The sequence below is a fragment of the Pleurotus ostreatus genome, assembly GCF_014466165.1.
Source record: "Pleurotus ostreatus strain PC9 chromosome Unknown scaffold_2, whole genome shotgun sequence".
NCBI classification, from domain to species: domain Eukaryota; kingdom Fungi; phylum Basidiomycota; class Agaricomycetes; order Agaricales; family Pleurotaceae; genus Pleurotus; species Pleurotus ostreatus.
The window spans coordinates 4,323,760-4,339,909 of NW_023503157.1; the positions used below are offsets into that span (position 1 = coordinate 4,323,760).

The 16,150-nt window shown below is 51.1% G+C and overlaps 5 protein-coding genes across 5 annotated transcripts; 2 read left to right on the plus strand and 3 right to left on the minus strand.

The window, feature by feature from the left end:
• Positions 1-81: 81 nt before the first annotated feature.
• Positions 82-1,482, plus strand: PC9H_004399 (uncharacterized protein; the record flags this gene model as incomplete). The annotated part of the gene is made up of 2 exons (XM_036773983.1): positions 82-858; positions 913-1,482. The coding sequence occupies 2 exons, from the start codon at positions 82-84 to the stop codon at positions 1,480-1,482; spliced, it is 1,347 nt and encodes a 448-aa protein (XP_036635456.1).
• Positions 1,483-2,344: 862 nt separating this feature from the next.
• Positions 2,345-2,772, plus strand: PC9H_004400 (uncharacterized protein; the record flags this gene model as incomplete). The annotated part of the gene is made up of 3 exons (XM_036773984.1): positions 2,345-2,395; positions 2,450-2,463; positions 2,520-2,772. 3 exons carry the CDS (start codon positions 2,345-2,347, stop codon positions 2,770-2,772), a joined length of 318 nt encoding a protein of 105 aa, XP_036635457.1.
• A 968-nt stretch (positions 2,773-3,740) lies between these two features.
• Positions 3,741-5,758, minus strand: PC9H_004401 (uncharacterized protein; the record flags this gene model as incomplete). The annotated part of the gene is made up of 3 exons (XM_036773985.1): positions 3,741-3,855; positions 3,907-5,390; positions 5,441-5,758. The coding sequence occupies 3 exons, from the start codon at positions 5,756-5,758 to the stop codon at positions 3,741-3,743; spliced, it is 1,917 nt and encodes a 638-aa protein (XP_036635458.1).
• Positions 5,759-11,462: 5,704 nt separating this feature from the next.
• Positions 11,463-13,852, minus strand: PC9H_004402 (uncharacterized protein; the record flags this gene model as incomplete). The annotated part of the gene is made up of 6 exons (XM_036773986.1): positions 11,463-12,116; positions 12,176-12,345; positions 12,394-13,079; positions 13,132-13,150; positions 13,203-13,686; positions 13,736-13,852. 6 exons carry the CDS (start codon positions 13,850-13,852, stop codon positions 11,463-11,465), a joined length of 2,130 nt encoding a protein of 709 aa, XP_036635459.1.
• A 694-nt stretch (positions 13,853-14,546) lies between these two features.
• Positions 14,547-14,939, minus strand: PC9H_004403 (uncharacterized protein; the record flags this gene model as incomplete). The annotated part of the gene is made up of 2 exons (XM_036773987.1): positions 14,547-14,722; positions 14,780-14,939. The coding sequence occupies 2 exons, from the start codon at positions 14,937-14,939 to the stop codon at positions 14,547-14,549; spliced, it is 336 nt and encodes a 111-aa protein (XP_036635460.1).
• Between the last annotated feature and the right edge of the window lie 1,211 nt (positions 14,940-16,150).

A 16,150-nucleotide genomic window follows, 5' to 3' on the forward strand; every position in this document is an offset into this window, starting at 1 on the left:
AGACTTCCCCCCTAATAAATACATTTTACAAAGGTAGTCGCTTTTGCCCTTGTCGCAGATCCTCAAGCGTAGCGCAATCCTATGGAAAATCAATACACAAGCCCTCAAGGGCAGTTTTACTTTCACCCTGGGCATCCAGCCACTCCAATTCAGATATATTCGCCTCAATATCATCATCAGGCATACGGAAACTCGCAGCCCTCTACTCCCACACCTTCCCTTCTCCGACGTTCACACAGCGAAGCTTCGTTTGGGCGCCCAGTTCGCAGATATCGCACGACCCAGCAAAAACTAGAGACATATCTGGTGCTGCTCATAGACCATGAATGGACAATTGGGGATCTCCTATACCATTTGTTCAACTTCGAAGCTGGCTCGAAGAAATCTGGACCACTGCGTAGTGAACGGCATGCGCAAATGGTTAGTAAATTCCTTAGGGGAGAGTGTGACTTTGGAGTTGGAGTAATCTTGGATTTGTGGCTAAGAAGTCCATCGGCAATCCCAGCAGAAGGAGTAGAAGAGGAGGGGAAACTTTACTTGACAACCGCTGAGTATCACAAACTCAAATCGGCTTGGCCCGCAATCACAACACTTGCTGCACACCTTGTCTACAAGCAATTTGATAAAGAACTGCGCCAGGTTGTTAAAAAGAAGAGTGGGCTTCACACCTTTTCAACAAATGGAAGCCCTGTACCGCTTGACAATTATGGCTCAAAGACCTTCCTCAGCGCTGTCAACACATTCAAAAAGGTTCAGCCACTTACATGGGACATCATTTTGCGCCTTGCTACACCAACACCTCGTCGGAAGGCTGGTCAGGAAGTGATAGTAAGACGGATTGAGCGCCCCCCTGAACTGGTATGCATTCCATCAATTTGTAGAGTAGCACCGTTTAATGGAACCGACTTCTAGGTTGCGGCAGAGTTGTTGAGCAGTCTCGCATTCACCCGAAATCGCTACGCCAAACTGGTTCCTGCATCAATCAGCTTTTTATACTTTGCCTGCTCAGCCAATCGATACATGTATTCTCTTGGAAGCCGTATTGCGATGACAACAAGCTATCATGCAGTCTATGAAGCTTTGAAGAAACAGGCTGCACATGACCAAGAAGCAGTGAGGAAACTCGGCTCAAGTTTGACAACAGCAATCATGCTCTGCTTGGATAATGTCCAAGTCTATGTCAATCCACGCGACCCTCGTCTCGCACGTCAGGCCCATATGTTGCACGGTACAGCTGGGACTGGCTTCGTTGTCGAGAATTTCAATCCGTCTGCTCTGGATCTGTCGAAGAAACATGCAAGACTTGCTGAGAACAAACGCAAAGATCTTACATGTGGCGGCATTTGGGCAAACATCAACCATCAACATCTTGATACAGTATGCATCATACAGTGGCTTCATACGCTTGTTGAGTATGTTCCTCAGCTATCATCATACAAGTCAGCCGTTCAAAATCTCTACGCTGGTGATGACAAACAATGACTGCCAAAGGACCGAAAAACCAGGCTGTATCCACTTCCTACAAATGGTCGCAATGAAACCCGTATCTCGGAACTGAAGAAAAGTCTGGAGGACCTATTAGCTAGCATCGGCCAAACAGCAGAAGAATATAACAAACGATTAATCTGTGTGGGGGGTGATGGCCTGACATATGAGCGCATGGTTCAACTCAAGAATGTTCTTCAAGCTTTTGGCCAGAACTCCTTCGAGCGACTGGACATCATCGAGCCGTTCTTGGAAATTTGGCACACCGAGTGGACAGATCTATGCCGCATCTATGAGGCTCATTTTGGCTCTTTGACATCGCACGATCCTTCAAGCCTAGGTCACAATGCAAACAAAATCAACCAAAAGCCCCTAGTAATCTGAAAAAGGTCGATTATTACCCATATATGCAACTTGCGTATCAGATCCTTGATGCGAGAATGCTGGATTGTTGGCGGTAAATGCACTTTCCTAACACTGCAACTCGTACTGATCAATCTTACTAAGAAATCACTTATGCGGCAAGGATGCTGACTTACTGGTATACTTTGCTACAATGGAAGCAAACAACACGATTCCGACACTAGAGGAGTTGAAGAATACTGCTGGTGTCATCTTCAACACATACAGGAGTATCAGTGCATATCACCGTGCAATGAGTGGTAAATATACCGCAAATGAGACCAAGGTGCCGATGGGAAGTCCATGGATAGTGCCATTGACAGAAGCGAGCTCTGCCAGAAATTCAGCAAAGGGAAAACAGGTTCCATCCAAGGACATACCTGAGGAGTTCAGCGGCGACCACGTACTTGCTCAGACATGCCGATTTTTATATGATGCCACAATATCCTGAGAGACAATGCTTGCTGTTGCCCAAGGACATGTTGGGAGAGTCTGGGAATGCCTTAAGGTAAGTGAACTGCAAATCTGAAGTAGCGACAAACCAATTCATACATACTATCAGATGATGATCTTCTCGTTTGCAATTCCACACACTTGAAGTATACATCATACTTGCTCGAAATGTATTGCAGTCTTGAGCTCGAGATGTCCCCTGAGCTCAGGACTTTGTTCCTAGACAACTGGCTAGTCAATCCCTCAGGTCTCCCAGGGCATTACCTCGCCGGTGACAAACTACAAGAGCAACTTCAGGACCGACTCTACGAGCACATTAGCCCCGATCAAGATTTTGATGCTGGTTACGTTCGTGATGTGACCGCGCCAAATGTGTATCGCTTTGAACGTATGAAAAAGGACCTTACCGCAGGCTTAGGATTGGCAAAGTGATCTAGCAAACATGTTGAGCCTCATCACAATGCTGAAACTCGGAAGTTATTGTCAACTTACCAAGCTGAGGAGCTTCATCTTTTTTGAGCTGGGCGAACCTATGGTGGAGATGCGGAAAAGGTTGACAATCTTGGGCGTGGACAGATTACATTATGGGAGAAAAAATTGGCCTCCTGGATTGAAGACACGTTGCGCCCACAAGGAATTACACAAGCACTGGCATCATTGAGCAATTCCGACAGCGAAGACTAAGAAGATAGCAATGAGAATAGCACTGATGAGACAGCACAAACACGAGGATCAGTAGAGGTGGATGAAAGTGGAAGATTGATTATTGATATGGAGGTAGATGTGGCAAGTGATAACGAAGGAATTGATGTGGTGGATAGTGACGAAGATTCTGGGGAGGAAGACAGCAGCCTCTGATGGCACTGGCTTCATCTTTATATCTATCTATTCTCCTTGTTACGCTTTAACACTGTTAGAATTCAGCTGCAGGGCAAAAAAAACCACATACCTTACTGCAACGCAAATTCAAAGCAGGACCATCAACAACCAATACATGCTGTTTGGTGGACACTAGGGGCTGCGGCTGATTGACAACTTCCAAAAGCCTAGAAAACAAGCATTGGATTAGTTATGATGTCTGTCGTCTGGAACTTGTACTACTGACACAACGGCAGAGCCTGCAGATAGGCCAGCACTGACTCCTTGGCTACAGAGCCAGGCTTTGTTATTCGCTGCGGTTTGGGGCGAGGACAAGCACAGCTGGGGGCCTCAAGGGGTTCTACCACTGTGGTCGTAGACACTTCCGGCACAAGTGAGGGGCCTACAGGCACTCTTGCAGCTCTTTGGGGTGTTGGGCGGGGAAGATGAGTAGGTGCGAGCCTATTTGAAATCAAAGGAGAGGCAGCCTCTGCCATGGCATCTCCTTCATCACTTGTGGTTTCAACAATGGTGGTCGCCGATCATCTGATATTTTGAAAGAAAAGATCGTACACAGATTGTGGGAATCTGACAAATTGGCCACTAACTCGAGTCAAAGTGCTTGAATTATCAACGGCATGAGATTGAGGTAGCGTCCTGAGAGGGGTTAACAATGGTGCATGAACTATCACCAAATATTTGACGTACGTGTTAACCGATTCAATGTTATTAGCTTTCATGCCAGTGTCTGCCACTTCCACACGCAGCCCAAATTGTTTGCGAATCTCCCGAAGAAGAGTGAGCAAGGAGTCCTGGTGGTCTTGTAGTACCCGAAGGTCTTGGACGAAGGGAAGGAGTTGCGATGCTGTGGTGATACAGTGGATATTGTCGAGGATGAAGTCAATGCGAGAATCAGGGAGGAAGGCGGCCGGGCTCATGTGCTGAAGCAACGGTGTGTCAGCCCGTTCCCAAAGGCCCCAGCGGAAACCACAAAGCTTCTCACGAGCGATTGCTCGCTTGCAGTCTGGGAAGATGGAGAGAGACAGCTTGCTAGACGGCGGCGAAATTCGACGAGATAACTTGGGCAGGGGTTCCTCAGGACAGCAACCGCTACAAACACAAGACGACGGTGGCAAGACAGGAGATTGACAGGTGCGGCAAGAGCAAGGAGGGTCAGAGATGGGATTGTGATAAAGGGTGTTGAGAACATCAGTTACACAATCTGCTAAAAGCAGCCATGCCATGTCGAGTGTCATAAGGTCGTCTGCTTTCCCACCTAGCTTCTGCCCTGATGGCCGAGGGCTTGCTACGATGCTGGCCGCATGCTTGGCCATGCTCGATGGGATATAAACAATTGCGCGAGGACAGGGGTTCCGGACAAGTCCTGGCTGACGGCCCACATGGCCCCCCTTCTGTATGATGTCGTTTGGATTCTTCGGATTGATAATTACTGCGTCGGCCACGTTGGGCCAATTATTGCCAACCTTGAGCGCATCAGTAGCTAGGACTACCTGCAGATTGGGATCATGCTCAAATAAATCTCGTGTCTCCTTATTATAAGAAGACGCGCAGGGTGCACAATACATCTGAAAGCGATCATGGTGAGATGAGGGAGCGAGCGACCAGAAGTAGACAAATAGGCGATGTGCAAGCGTAACCGTGTCTGCGTAGACAATGGTTTTGCGCTTTGTTTTCACAATCCAGTCGAAATCGGGAAAGGACCAACCTCCAAGACCATGGCGTAAGATGCGAGTGATGAACTGGATGTCGGAGCAAATATTTAAACGGTGAGTGAAGAAATACGACCCTGGCACAAGACCAAGAACATGAACAATCCAATTAACATCGGCAGTGGGAAGAGTGGCCGTTACAGCAATAAGAGTGGTGGTGGATTTCATGCGAGCTAGAACGAGGCCAATATCCGTAAAAGCCTTCCGAAAGGATGTATCACCCCAGTCTGTGATTAGATGCATTTCATCGAAGCCCAATGCACAAAGGGAGTCAGTGAATGCTTTCGTATGAAGTAGCCAATTGAAGCTGCGAGAAACTAGCTGTTCAGGCGAAACGAGGATCATTGAAACACATCCAGAGCAGGCTTGCTTCCAGAGGTCGTCGCCACAGCGTTGTGCGGCGGCAAGCGTATCTTCATTTATTGCCAATGCAGACAGCCCGTATGCGCGGAATGTTGATTCCTGACAATGCTAAGGATTAGTATCTGCGCAATTCTTCCACTTGTATGTACCATTTCTTCCTCGAGCCCTTTTGTTGGAAATATGATGACCATGGTGGGATTTTTGGGGAGCTTCCTATGAAGGAAGCGAGGTGTCGGGGAGATGCCTCCCAACGCCTGTAGCATATGCATGTACCCATAGAAGTAGCTGGTCTTCCCGCCACCAGTCTTGAGCACGGAGAGAACATGGATTCCATCTACAGCCTTGCATATCCCTTCGAGAACGTGGTCGTGGATTTCGTGCGGAAGCCGACTGCGCAATAGCGAGTGCACGTATGCTCGGCCTTCGTCACTGCTAAAGTTCACAGCGTCGTGGGACTCACTGGCCATCTAACGCGCTTGTGATCAATCAACAACCGAATGCGGATATAACACGTACCCACGTGCAAGACGCATTGCCGGTCGCCGGCATGTGCTCTGAGTTTGAAACTTTGACAGATTCCCCGGCTCCCTACTAGAGGTACGCACTGGGAACCAGGTGTTATATCAAGTAATTGACTGTCATTTACTGATTTGCCTGTGCTTGCCAGGCTAGGACCCAGTCAAAGTTGAACAAGTGTGGCGCAACGTCACGTGTGAGCCACCACTAGACCCGTATGGTAAGTAGTTTTCACCTTGCAGCGCTGTCGCGAGGCTGAGCATAACAGCTTCGGACCTGCGGAGATTTTCTCTGCCATTGTCTGTCTTCGAAAATGGCATCTCACTTGACGTGCCTTCGCCACGTTGTGCAAATGTCGAGTCATGGTAAGTCCCCCAAAGTTCTTGAATGGCAATCAGCTTACATTTACTGTAGGCTTACCGCAGGGCACTTCATCTAGTATTTTCCATGTGGCAGGCTGCTCACATCAAACACCATGTGTGGCGCTGACTCGCCGTCACTATCACCTTTTCGATCAGCCGTGGAAGCCCGGAAAGTCCTAGTTATCTGTGAGATCTGTACCCTCAAATTCTGATAGCTGGCTATCAGGCAGCCTCAAGGCCCAAATGACTCGAACTGCGAGTTCTGTTGATCCCAGTCTGGCGCGACAAGGAAGCAACAGAGACAGGCCAAGGGTGCGTGCAGTCCTGCCGTACTTTACTTGATGCTCAACATTGTAGATGCCTATTCTACAGACCGTCATGTCTGCGTGCTAATCAGGGTACCCGCAGCACATTCTGTAGCATGCACGGCCTCACCTCACCTCAATCAATCCAATCAATGAGTCCCCACAACCGTCCTGGCCTCCCTACACCCTACCGCCTCCACAGCCCCCATGTCTGGAATCATCCAGCCAAAGGCTGGGACTCGGCCCGATACTGCCCCCCAGACGTTGCGTGGGCATCCAAATGGTCCTTTCATTTCAGTATATTGTCACCCTTTCGCTGTCTGGGATGCTGCCACTGTGTACAACGGTCATGTGTTATATCCCTCGCCATCCCTTTCTGTCGGTGTCTGGACATCATCGGGATGTAAAGTCATGTTAAGCTGGAGACGGGCCATTCGTCGATGCCGAGGTAGTACACCATGAGCTTACGCAGGCCCGGCAGGTGTAGGAGCAGAACATCGAGCGTCCCGCCAGACCGCCTTTTGACGCCGTCCTCGAAGTATTCCGATATCACCATGTCAGGACCTTGAACGAATGCGCCGATGGCAGCACAGTCGGCAGTTGAGACCGCTTGCCAGCGAATGGAGGTACAGCGGACGCTCCTGCCAGACCCCACTAAACTCACGTCACTCACTCTCAACACCGTGTATGACCAGCCCGCGTTCCTCGCCTTCCTGCGCACGTGCCCGTTGTTGGAGTGTACCTGGCCGTTGATATGGTGCAGGACGAGAATGAGGAAACCCCAGACGTGATTCCGCCAGACGTGATTCCAAGTCTGCACAACGTCTACTGCGGCTCCCGTTTGCTCTATTTCTGTATCCTCGCGGGGCGGCGCATCAAGCATATCAACATTGTGGGATGTGACATCTCCCGGGGGATCTACAACGAGGCAGACCTCGACGCGCTCGCGGGGCCCATGGCTGTCGCACGATCGCTGTCCGTGCTTGGAGAGATGTACCTTCAGTGTACACTCCGAGACAACGGTGTCACCCGGTACTCGCATTTACAGTTCCTCGCTTTTGCAATATGCAATGCAAGCCCTCTACCATCCTCGTTCCGTGTGTTCCACCCCCTGGCTCATGAATGATCATGTTGCAGACGAGAAAATCGGCATCGGTGGCGTGCAAATGGTGATGGAGCGCTGGTAAAAAAGACTCCGCTCCAGTGTGGAGGCCGCATACTGGACCATGACACTGTCGCAGAGGCGTTTTTCGCAGCCACGGCACCGTTGGGTGTCCTCGACATCGAAATCAAAATCAAAATCGAAATCGGACGCAAATGTGGGAGTAAAAGTGTGTCCCCAAGATGCTTGCGCTATTTGCGAGGGAGTCCCATGGAGAAAGATATATATATGGCAATCCACCTTGTTTTACCCTCCTGTGATGACTTCCAAGATCCCATGTGGCTGGGTGGGTGGCTTTACTCCTGCTTCGGCGCACACAGATATTGACCGTGGAACTTTTCTAAGAGAGCATCAATTGAAAAACATCGCGAGCCGGACCACGACGCCGTCGCAGCGGCTTTTCTGCCGACATGCCGTCCATGGTTATGCCCGATATCGGAATGTGGACCGAATGCGCCGTCTGGAGCACGTCCCCAAGATGTTCGCGATACTACCGGGGAAGTCCCACTGAGAAAGATACGGAGGTAGACTTGGTGTTCCCTGCATGTTGTGACTCCCAAGCACTCCTATGCACCTATGGGTGGAGCGCGTCGAAGACCTCAGTGGGTTACTCTTTCCTGCTCATGCCACGCACAGATACTAACCGAGAACCGTCGCTAGTCCGGTGTCAGTCGAAAGCCATTGTCGAGATCGACTCCGACAAGTCTAATGTCGGATGACATGCACGTAGTAGTGACAGTGACAAGTGTGCCGTGTGCCCAAGGGGAGGGCGTTACAAGCTGTCTGTGTGGACTTGGACTCGTCGTCAACATAGTTCAGAATCTTTATGGGATACCGATTTTGTTTGCTGTTGCCTTTCTCTCATGTGGCTGGCGCATTCTTAGTGCAACTGTAGTAGATACAATGATCTTCACTTGCAACAATGATGTGCGCACACAGCGGTCACGACAGCTTCCGTGGGCCCTCAGATTTCTTTTGCGTTCTGCAAACGGCGAGAAGCCACTGATGGGGAGACGGGGGAAGGACGTGGGGCCTCTCGTATTCCAGTATTATAAGTGTCATCTCGAGGTTCCAGCAGCTCCAGTGACGATTCCAGTTGTGGTACCTCGTGTCTCCCGGACCATGCCGTCATCGCAGAGGCTTTCTTCGTTTCCATGCCTTCGCTACTCAGTACTAATTCTTGATACATACTGTAGTAGTGAATGTACGCGTAGACTAGTAGTGTAGTCTAGTAAAATGCGAGGGTCCGCCTCCGGCAGGACAAGTCCATGCGACACCCGCGTGAGTAAAGTGTGATAAGGATGAGTCCGAGAGTGAAAACGAACAACTGAGAAACTTCGGACGCTTCGGACGGCTTCGGATGGCTTCGGATGGCTTCGGACGCGCTCGGACGCGGACAGACAACTTGGCTTCGGATAGTACGACGAGGACGGCAGGAGAATGACAAGGACAGCAGGAGAAAGCAACTTCGGATTGGACTCGGGCTCGGACTCGGACAGCGGCAGACTCTGACAACGGATGAGAAGAAAGGTTCGGACGGCTTAGAATCTGACTCAATGTGGGGGGGAAACAAATCTGATTCTTCTACTACGAGTATAGACGGTTTTTGTAGGTAAGAAAATCTCGGAAATGTCCGAAACGAAAAGGAACCAGGAACGAGTAAAGGTGCTAGTATAGTCCAAATATTAGAGTCCGAAAAACAAAAGAGACTAAACTTTGATCTGGGCTGTCTGATCCATTATCACGTGTGTCCGGTACGGTTTCGTGACGTCCGAGTCATGTGCGAGCGCGTCCGAGGAGTCGGAGAGGGGTCGATAGGAGATAGGGGAAGCCGGACTGCACGGAACGAAAGGGTTCAACCCTTACAATACCTGTATTGAGATCCGCCACAACGGCGAAGACCGCCGCGTCCCCACGATGCGTCCGCTATATTCAAGCAAAGCAGCAGCCCATCATCGATGAAAAGCCATCCCCCGAGATCCGAGACCGACCGATTCAAGTCCAACGAGTAGCGCGCACATAACGGAAGAACGGAAGAACGGGTGAAGAAATGAAAAAAATTGAAGAAATGAAAAAATGAAAAAAGACATGCACGCGGGAGATTGGGGTAGACTTGGAGGTGCCGTCGTTGCGTGTTGCGACCATTTGTGCTGTTCATCTTTCGCGCTGCCCGTCAATGTCGATGGCGAGCAGGCGTCGGGCGTCGGGCGTCGGGCGTCGGGCATCCCGGACAGGGCATCATATATCACCCGTAGTCGCAATGGGGGCATGCAGTGGGAGCGGCCCTTCTTGTATTCTGGGATCATATTGTTTCCTCGGATCGTTGTTCTCGTGCAGCCAGAAAGACCGACGTGGTGCTATACTCCGTACCACCACAACACATAGCAACACGCGTATGTGTGTGCATGCTTCTTCTGGGAAGGCGCCAGTACACGGACGTGTGCAGGAAACGTGCAGGGAGCCGGGGTGTGGCGGTTGCCGGCGCAGGAGCACGGTGAGGGCGGGCCCAATGTCGGACATCGAAGAGCTATCACTAGGGCTGAATGCTCGCCCAGAGCGCAAGGTCAAATGCACGAAAGCGCGAGCAATCGCGTCTCTGCTCCATATGCTACAACGAAAGGTGAAAGATCCCCCGACACACGGGAGTCCTACACCCCTGCCCAACATCGATATGGACCGTCCGGGAATCAGTGCGAATCCGAATCTTGAGCTTGATGTGTTGGATGTGAAAATAAGGGCGAGGGTGAGGCAAGGCGGCGGTGAGACGTGAATTGTATTGCATTGCATTGAGGATTGAGGATTAATGCAGGATACACTTTGTTGCAGTGGGCTCAGACTTGAGCTTGATGTATGATGCTTGATGGGGCGTCTGGACTAGTCATTTACGACGTTCAGCGTCAAAGGAGCGAGAGAAGGCAGGGCTGCACGCACCTCTTGCCGCTACCTACCAAGGATATCAAATCTCCGGGAATGCCCTCCCTCCCTCCCTTCAGACGCGAATGGTGCATGAGGAAGGCGCCGTTTCGGCTGCACAGGAAGTGTGTTCTCAGAGTTAGTACTGGATATTCCACGGCCACTCTCTGTACTAATAACTGTAGCTCTCTACCAATCGTTCGCGCCGCGATGATGCACCTTTCGTGGACATTATGGAAGGGTACGAGGCGTCCCCATACATGCTTCGGCAATGACGCTGCCAAAGCAGCTCAAATGACTCCACTAAGGCCGAAGCCAAACAGAGTGTCAGGTTGAGCGTTCTTTGAATTCACTCACCACCCACTCACTCACCCGAGATTTTCCATTAACGAACGGCGCGGGAGATGGGGAAGGCGATGTAGTCCGCGGTACGGCAGAAGCTCAGAGTTACGGTGAACGGGCGGTGATGTATTGTGGTGACGGAGTGCCGGCGTTGTGATGCCGATGTGTGATGCCGATGAGGAGGGGACGCACCATATATGCAGCGAGCGACGAGCGACGGGTCTACGTCATCGCGTTCGTTCAAGGGTGATTCGGACGTGAGGAGAGCGCCGCTGCGAAAGATGTCGATAAGGAATGCTTGAAGTGGTTGAAACGGCGGGATGGCTCGTGCGGCGCGCAGGATGCCATGCACGGACCCTCCCGACACACAACATACGTAACCTACAACATCACCGTGACAGGCGTATCTGTGCGCCTTACACCCTCTCGTATCCCATCAGCGCCTTGTATAATAAGATGATCTCATGGGCAATGCCTCCGTCTGTGAAGTGATTTATATGAAATGATTTATTTGAAATACATATGCGAAGAAGCGTACAAATTATATAAATATCGATGTCAGAAGAACAACCTATTTAGAATGATACGACGTCACGGAGAACTTCATCAGCCCGTCCAAGCCTAACATCTTCTTCTGCCTAATACTCATCTCGCGACCCTCGAGTGTGTGCTTCGAAGCATTCTGCGGTTTCAAGTTATCAACCCACTGGGTGATGTCCTGAGGCGGTTCAGTCAGTTTCGCGGCGTATTTGCGCAGGGTTGCGTAAACCATGTCCGACTCGGGATCTTGTAGCTTCTCCAGACGCTTGAGATATTCGACCTTCGCTTTCTGGCGCCTCGCAAGCTCCTCACAGGATCGTCCATCGTCGTCATCGTCGTCGCTCAGGTAGTCTTCATTGTAGCGGGGCGCAAAGAATTCGGAAAGCTCTTTGATGAGATGCTTCATCGCTCGGATTGGTTCCGCGAACTTGACCTTGGGTGGTCCTCCCCTTTCGATCATGGTCTGTTTGGACGCCAGGCCCATGTCTGGCTTACCCTCTTGCGCGATGTAGTCGTCAAAGATGGACAATGTCCCCCTGAGTCGTTGCTCAGGGAGGTCGTGCCTAAGATGTTTCAAAGCCATGTACGTTAGGACATGAAGGGCCGATTCACGGTCGTCGATGACGGTATGCGATGCAGTCTCAGGGTAAAGCGTCAGATGGGCCGACATGAACTGCCATGTGCCCTATAAGAATGTCGAAGTTAAGTCGCAATCTATCAAGGAACGCGAACGACCAAACGCACTGTTCGATGGATCCTTGTACCAGTGCGATCTTTGGTGTCGCTGTTTAGCAGAATACAGTGGTCCCAATCCACAAGAATGCCATGGCGATTCTCGGGCTCTAGTGACATCAGGATATTTCCTGCGCTGATATCGCGATGAAGAATGCCCAACCTGTAAGCCTGTTGATGCGCTATCCATGCATAAGTGTGGGAAATCTACGTTAAAGGAGAGCACATACCATCCATGGCATCGGCGATGCAGGTCACCAGTTGACGAGCAGTACTAAATGTCGCAAGGTCTCGCCCAATGGTCGAGAGTAAGATAAAATGGGCCGTCAATTCCCTAATTGCTAGTTTGTTGGGGTTTTGAACCCAGGGTTCTGAGATATGCTCGTGGCCTATGGTGGTGACGGCCTCCGCGGTCGTAGTGTCACCTGTCAAGAGGTCCCCGCCTAAGTACATGTCCGCAACGAAGGTAACTCCAGCACTCTTCAAGATGCCATAGATATCTGACTCCTTCGTACAAGGAGAGGATTCGCGCCAGTAGTCTTTGAAGTAGTGGACTTCTCCGAGTAGTAGATGGACGACTGCCCTGCTACGCGTGCATCGACCGAACGGAGAGTACATTGCGCCGTCGAAGTGGGGGGCTGGGACGACGTAGACCTGACCCTTGAACGCCATACGTAGCAGCGGCAGTTGTTGAGGATCGAGATCCTTGTTGTATGTATCGGGGCGCTCCCCAGTGAAGTAGGACGTTTTGAAGCGCTTCAGGATATTCAGCGCCTTGACACCATCCTTTTTATTCAACCGGGAGATATTGGGATAGAGTCCACGCTGTACGTCGGTAAGCTGCGCGAAGCGTTTGTAGAAGTCGAACAGTATGAAGGGATGCGTAGTGTAGTCGAATCGGCGAGTAACAATGGCGCTGGAACGATCCCAACGGATGAAACGAGCGTACTTGCCACAGATGAGCACACTGAAGAGATGGGACCTGAACTGCATCGCCATCGTCAGGCGTAGCTTGCAATTTGTCCTCGGGTGCTTCGACCTTGCCTTGTGTCATTCTCGAAAGGGTAGTCCTCGGAAGGCGTTGGCTCCCCGTCGTCCTCCACATCGGGGTGGGCCTCTCCTTCCTCCGTGTCGACATCTGCCGCGGAAGACTCAGCGATATACGGCTCTTCGGCTACGGCATTTCCGTCGTATTCGCCGTCCAGCTCGTCTTCTTCGACGCATACTTCGGGCTTCAAATAACCCGCCATCACGTAGTAGTCCTGGCCATCGTACTCGTCGCTGCCGGCGTCGACGAATGCGTCCATTGTCTCCTTCGCTTTGTGTTCCGTGAAACTTTGAATGTTGGCGAAGTCCACCTTCCGTCGTACGCGCCGCGGAACGATTGCCTTCCCTCTGAAGTAGATGCAATTGTCGGGTCCAAGTAGGCTGTCAGCATCGCGGTGGCCATGAGTGTCCTCAAAATCGGGGCGCTGTATTGCCTTTCGGTTGCGTACGGGTGGCCAGCGGGAGAACGCACATTGCTAAGTAGTTTTGTTAGTAAATAGGTGGTGTTAGCGCACCGCGACTCACCCAGTCAGTGTTCATTGCGCTCTCAGGCTTAGTCGCCATCCCGATCAAGCGTGATAGTCGAGCCTTGGATGGTTTTTCCGTCTTGAACGCATCGTCTGTTTCGGGATTCCATTTCATGAACCTTTCAACGAAGATGTGGGGCTCTACCCCGCCGATGTAGTGCCCCCCGTGTTTCCTGGACAAGGGCGCAGCGAAGTTTTCCTATGTCGGCCTTAGTCATGGCGAAGTCGTGGTAGTCTGCGACACACAGAGCGGTAGGAGTGTACAAGATGTCTGGGCCGATTGCTGGTGTGTTATTTGGAGGAGTAAACAGGTTGGATTGTTTGAAGTTTCACTGTGCGCGGGCGAAGTTAGTACGTCGTCGGATGGAATGAAAGGGACATACTTATATGCGGCTGTCGTGTAGCCCTTTCAATGTGGCTAGATGCAACAATGGGAACAAAGAGCTCAAGTTCGACTCAACCGTCACGTGGATCCGCGCCACTGACTAATTATGGGAAGTAGTGTTCGCACACAGGGGGCTAACGTCCAACGAGCACCGTGAGAGACTGGTGGACGGAATCGAGGCAGCTGGGAGGGAGAGAGAGATGCGCGTGTCTGGATAGTGATCTGAATATGTCGTTCTGGGGATCTCAAAATGGCTGTAAGTAAGAATCTGTATACGACAGTCAATTGAGTACTCACTACGCAGCGGTGCTGATGGTAGACGACACATTAGACGATATTGTGCTCTTCGTGGCGAGATCTCCTCTGTCACGCTAGGGAGCATCTTGGCCTAGACTTCGGGATGCAGGAGATGCCAACTTGAATGCTATGAATATTGCTGAGGAAGAGCGAAACGGTCGAGGGAGTAGGACGAACGATTGTAAACATCCTCCCGGCGTTCGTATAGTTCCTTCGAAGGCGGGACTTGAAAGGGAGAGACATTGCACCTAAAGCCGTTGAAGAAACTGTGGTATTTGTATAAGATGGCTTCGTTCACAGGGGCTGGCGGATGTATACAGATTAGCGCCGTTATAGGGTAGGAATTCATAGGGTATGCACAATGAACAGCAGTCTGTTCGGCTGGCGTTGGGGGACCAAGAAGTACGCTGATGGCGGCGAATTGAAGGGGAGGCTGCCCCACAATATCATCGGGGAGCCTCCCGTCCTTGTCGAAGACGATTAGCTCGTCTTCCTTCGGCGTCAATTGCATGTACATCATCTTGCTTCGTCATATTCATATCCGCAATAGTCTGTGATAGGTAACGCCTATTAAGTACAGCCTCGACAAGAGTCCGTGGCACTGGCACCCCAGATACTTGATCGCAAGTCACCCTTCGATGCCGCTCGACGCGGTGTTGATGAGTCCATCGAATAAGGCGTTGGTTCATTACGACAAATATGTCCATATGCTCACCCCTTCTTCAAAGCGGCGCCGTCAGCATTGCCGGAGATAGATGTCCACGCACTATTCTCTTCGACGATGGGCACGAAAGCTCCATCAGAACGGCGTGAACGTTGAAGAGCTGAAGAGCTACAAGTCTTAGTCCGAAGAATGGGGGGAAATGCGAAGACAAATGTACCGTCCGTCCCCCTTCATCGAGACTTGATCATTCAGAGGCGATCCGCCAATGGTCATCAAAGGGGGAAGTTCACAGCTTCAAATGAAGAGTGATGGTTTGCGTCGCCGATGATCCTCGTAGCAGCTTTATGGCTTCAGTCACAGGGCTGCCATTGCAAAAGTTAGAAGCTGGTCGTTGGTATTTTTCGACTCTTGGTGTACGCACGGTGTACACGCGGGGAGGGGAACTAGCCACGCAGATTGTCAGCGAGCGCAATTGCCCGTCGTACAGAAGTGAAAGCACTCGCACGACCGTGTCATTACTCGGGTGTATGTCTTGAGAGAGAGGCACTGAAACGTTGAAACCAAATTCCATGACCGTGGAAATTCAAGTACTGACTGTGAGAACACCTTTCCTGCTTCAGCTGAAGCAACGAGCGAATTTTCTCATGCCAACAACTGAACTCTCCCACAACGGCGCCGACCTCGACTCGCTCGCGGGGCCCATGGCTCTCGCACGATTGATTCCCATGCTTGGACAGATGTACCTTCAGTGTACACTCTGAGAAGATGACATCGCCCTATATTCGCATTTAGAGTTCCTCACTGTTGCGGTATGCGATGTAAGCCCTCTACCATCTTCGTCCCGCGTGTTCCAACCCCCCGACTCATGAATGACCATGAACCACACCAGAAAATCACCATCGGTGACGTGCAAATGATGGGGGAGCGCTGGTAAAAAAAACTCCGCTACATCTATCTCCAGTGTGAAGGCTGCATACCGGACCATGACGCCACCGCCGAGGCGTTTTTCGCAGCCATGCCGTCGTTGGGTATCCTCGACATAGAAGTCGAACGCAAATCCGGGAGTA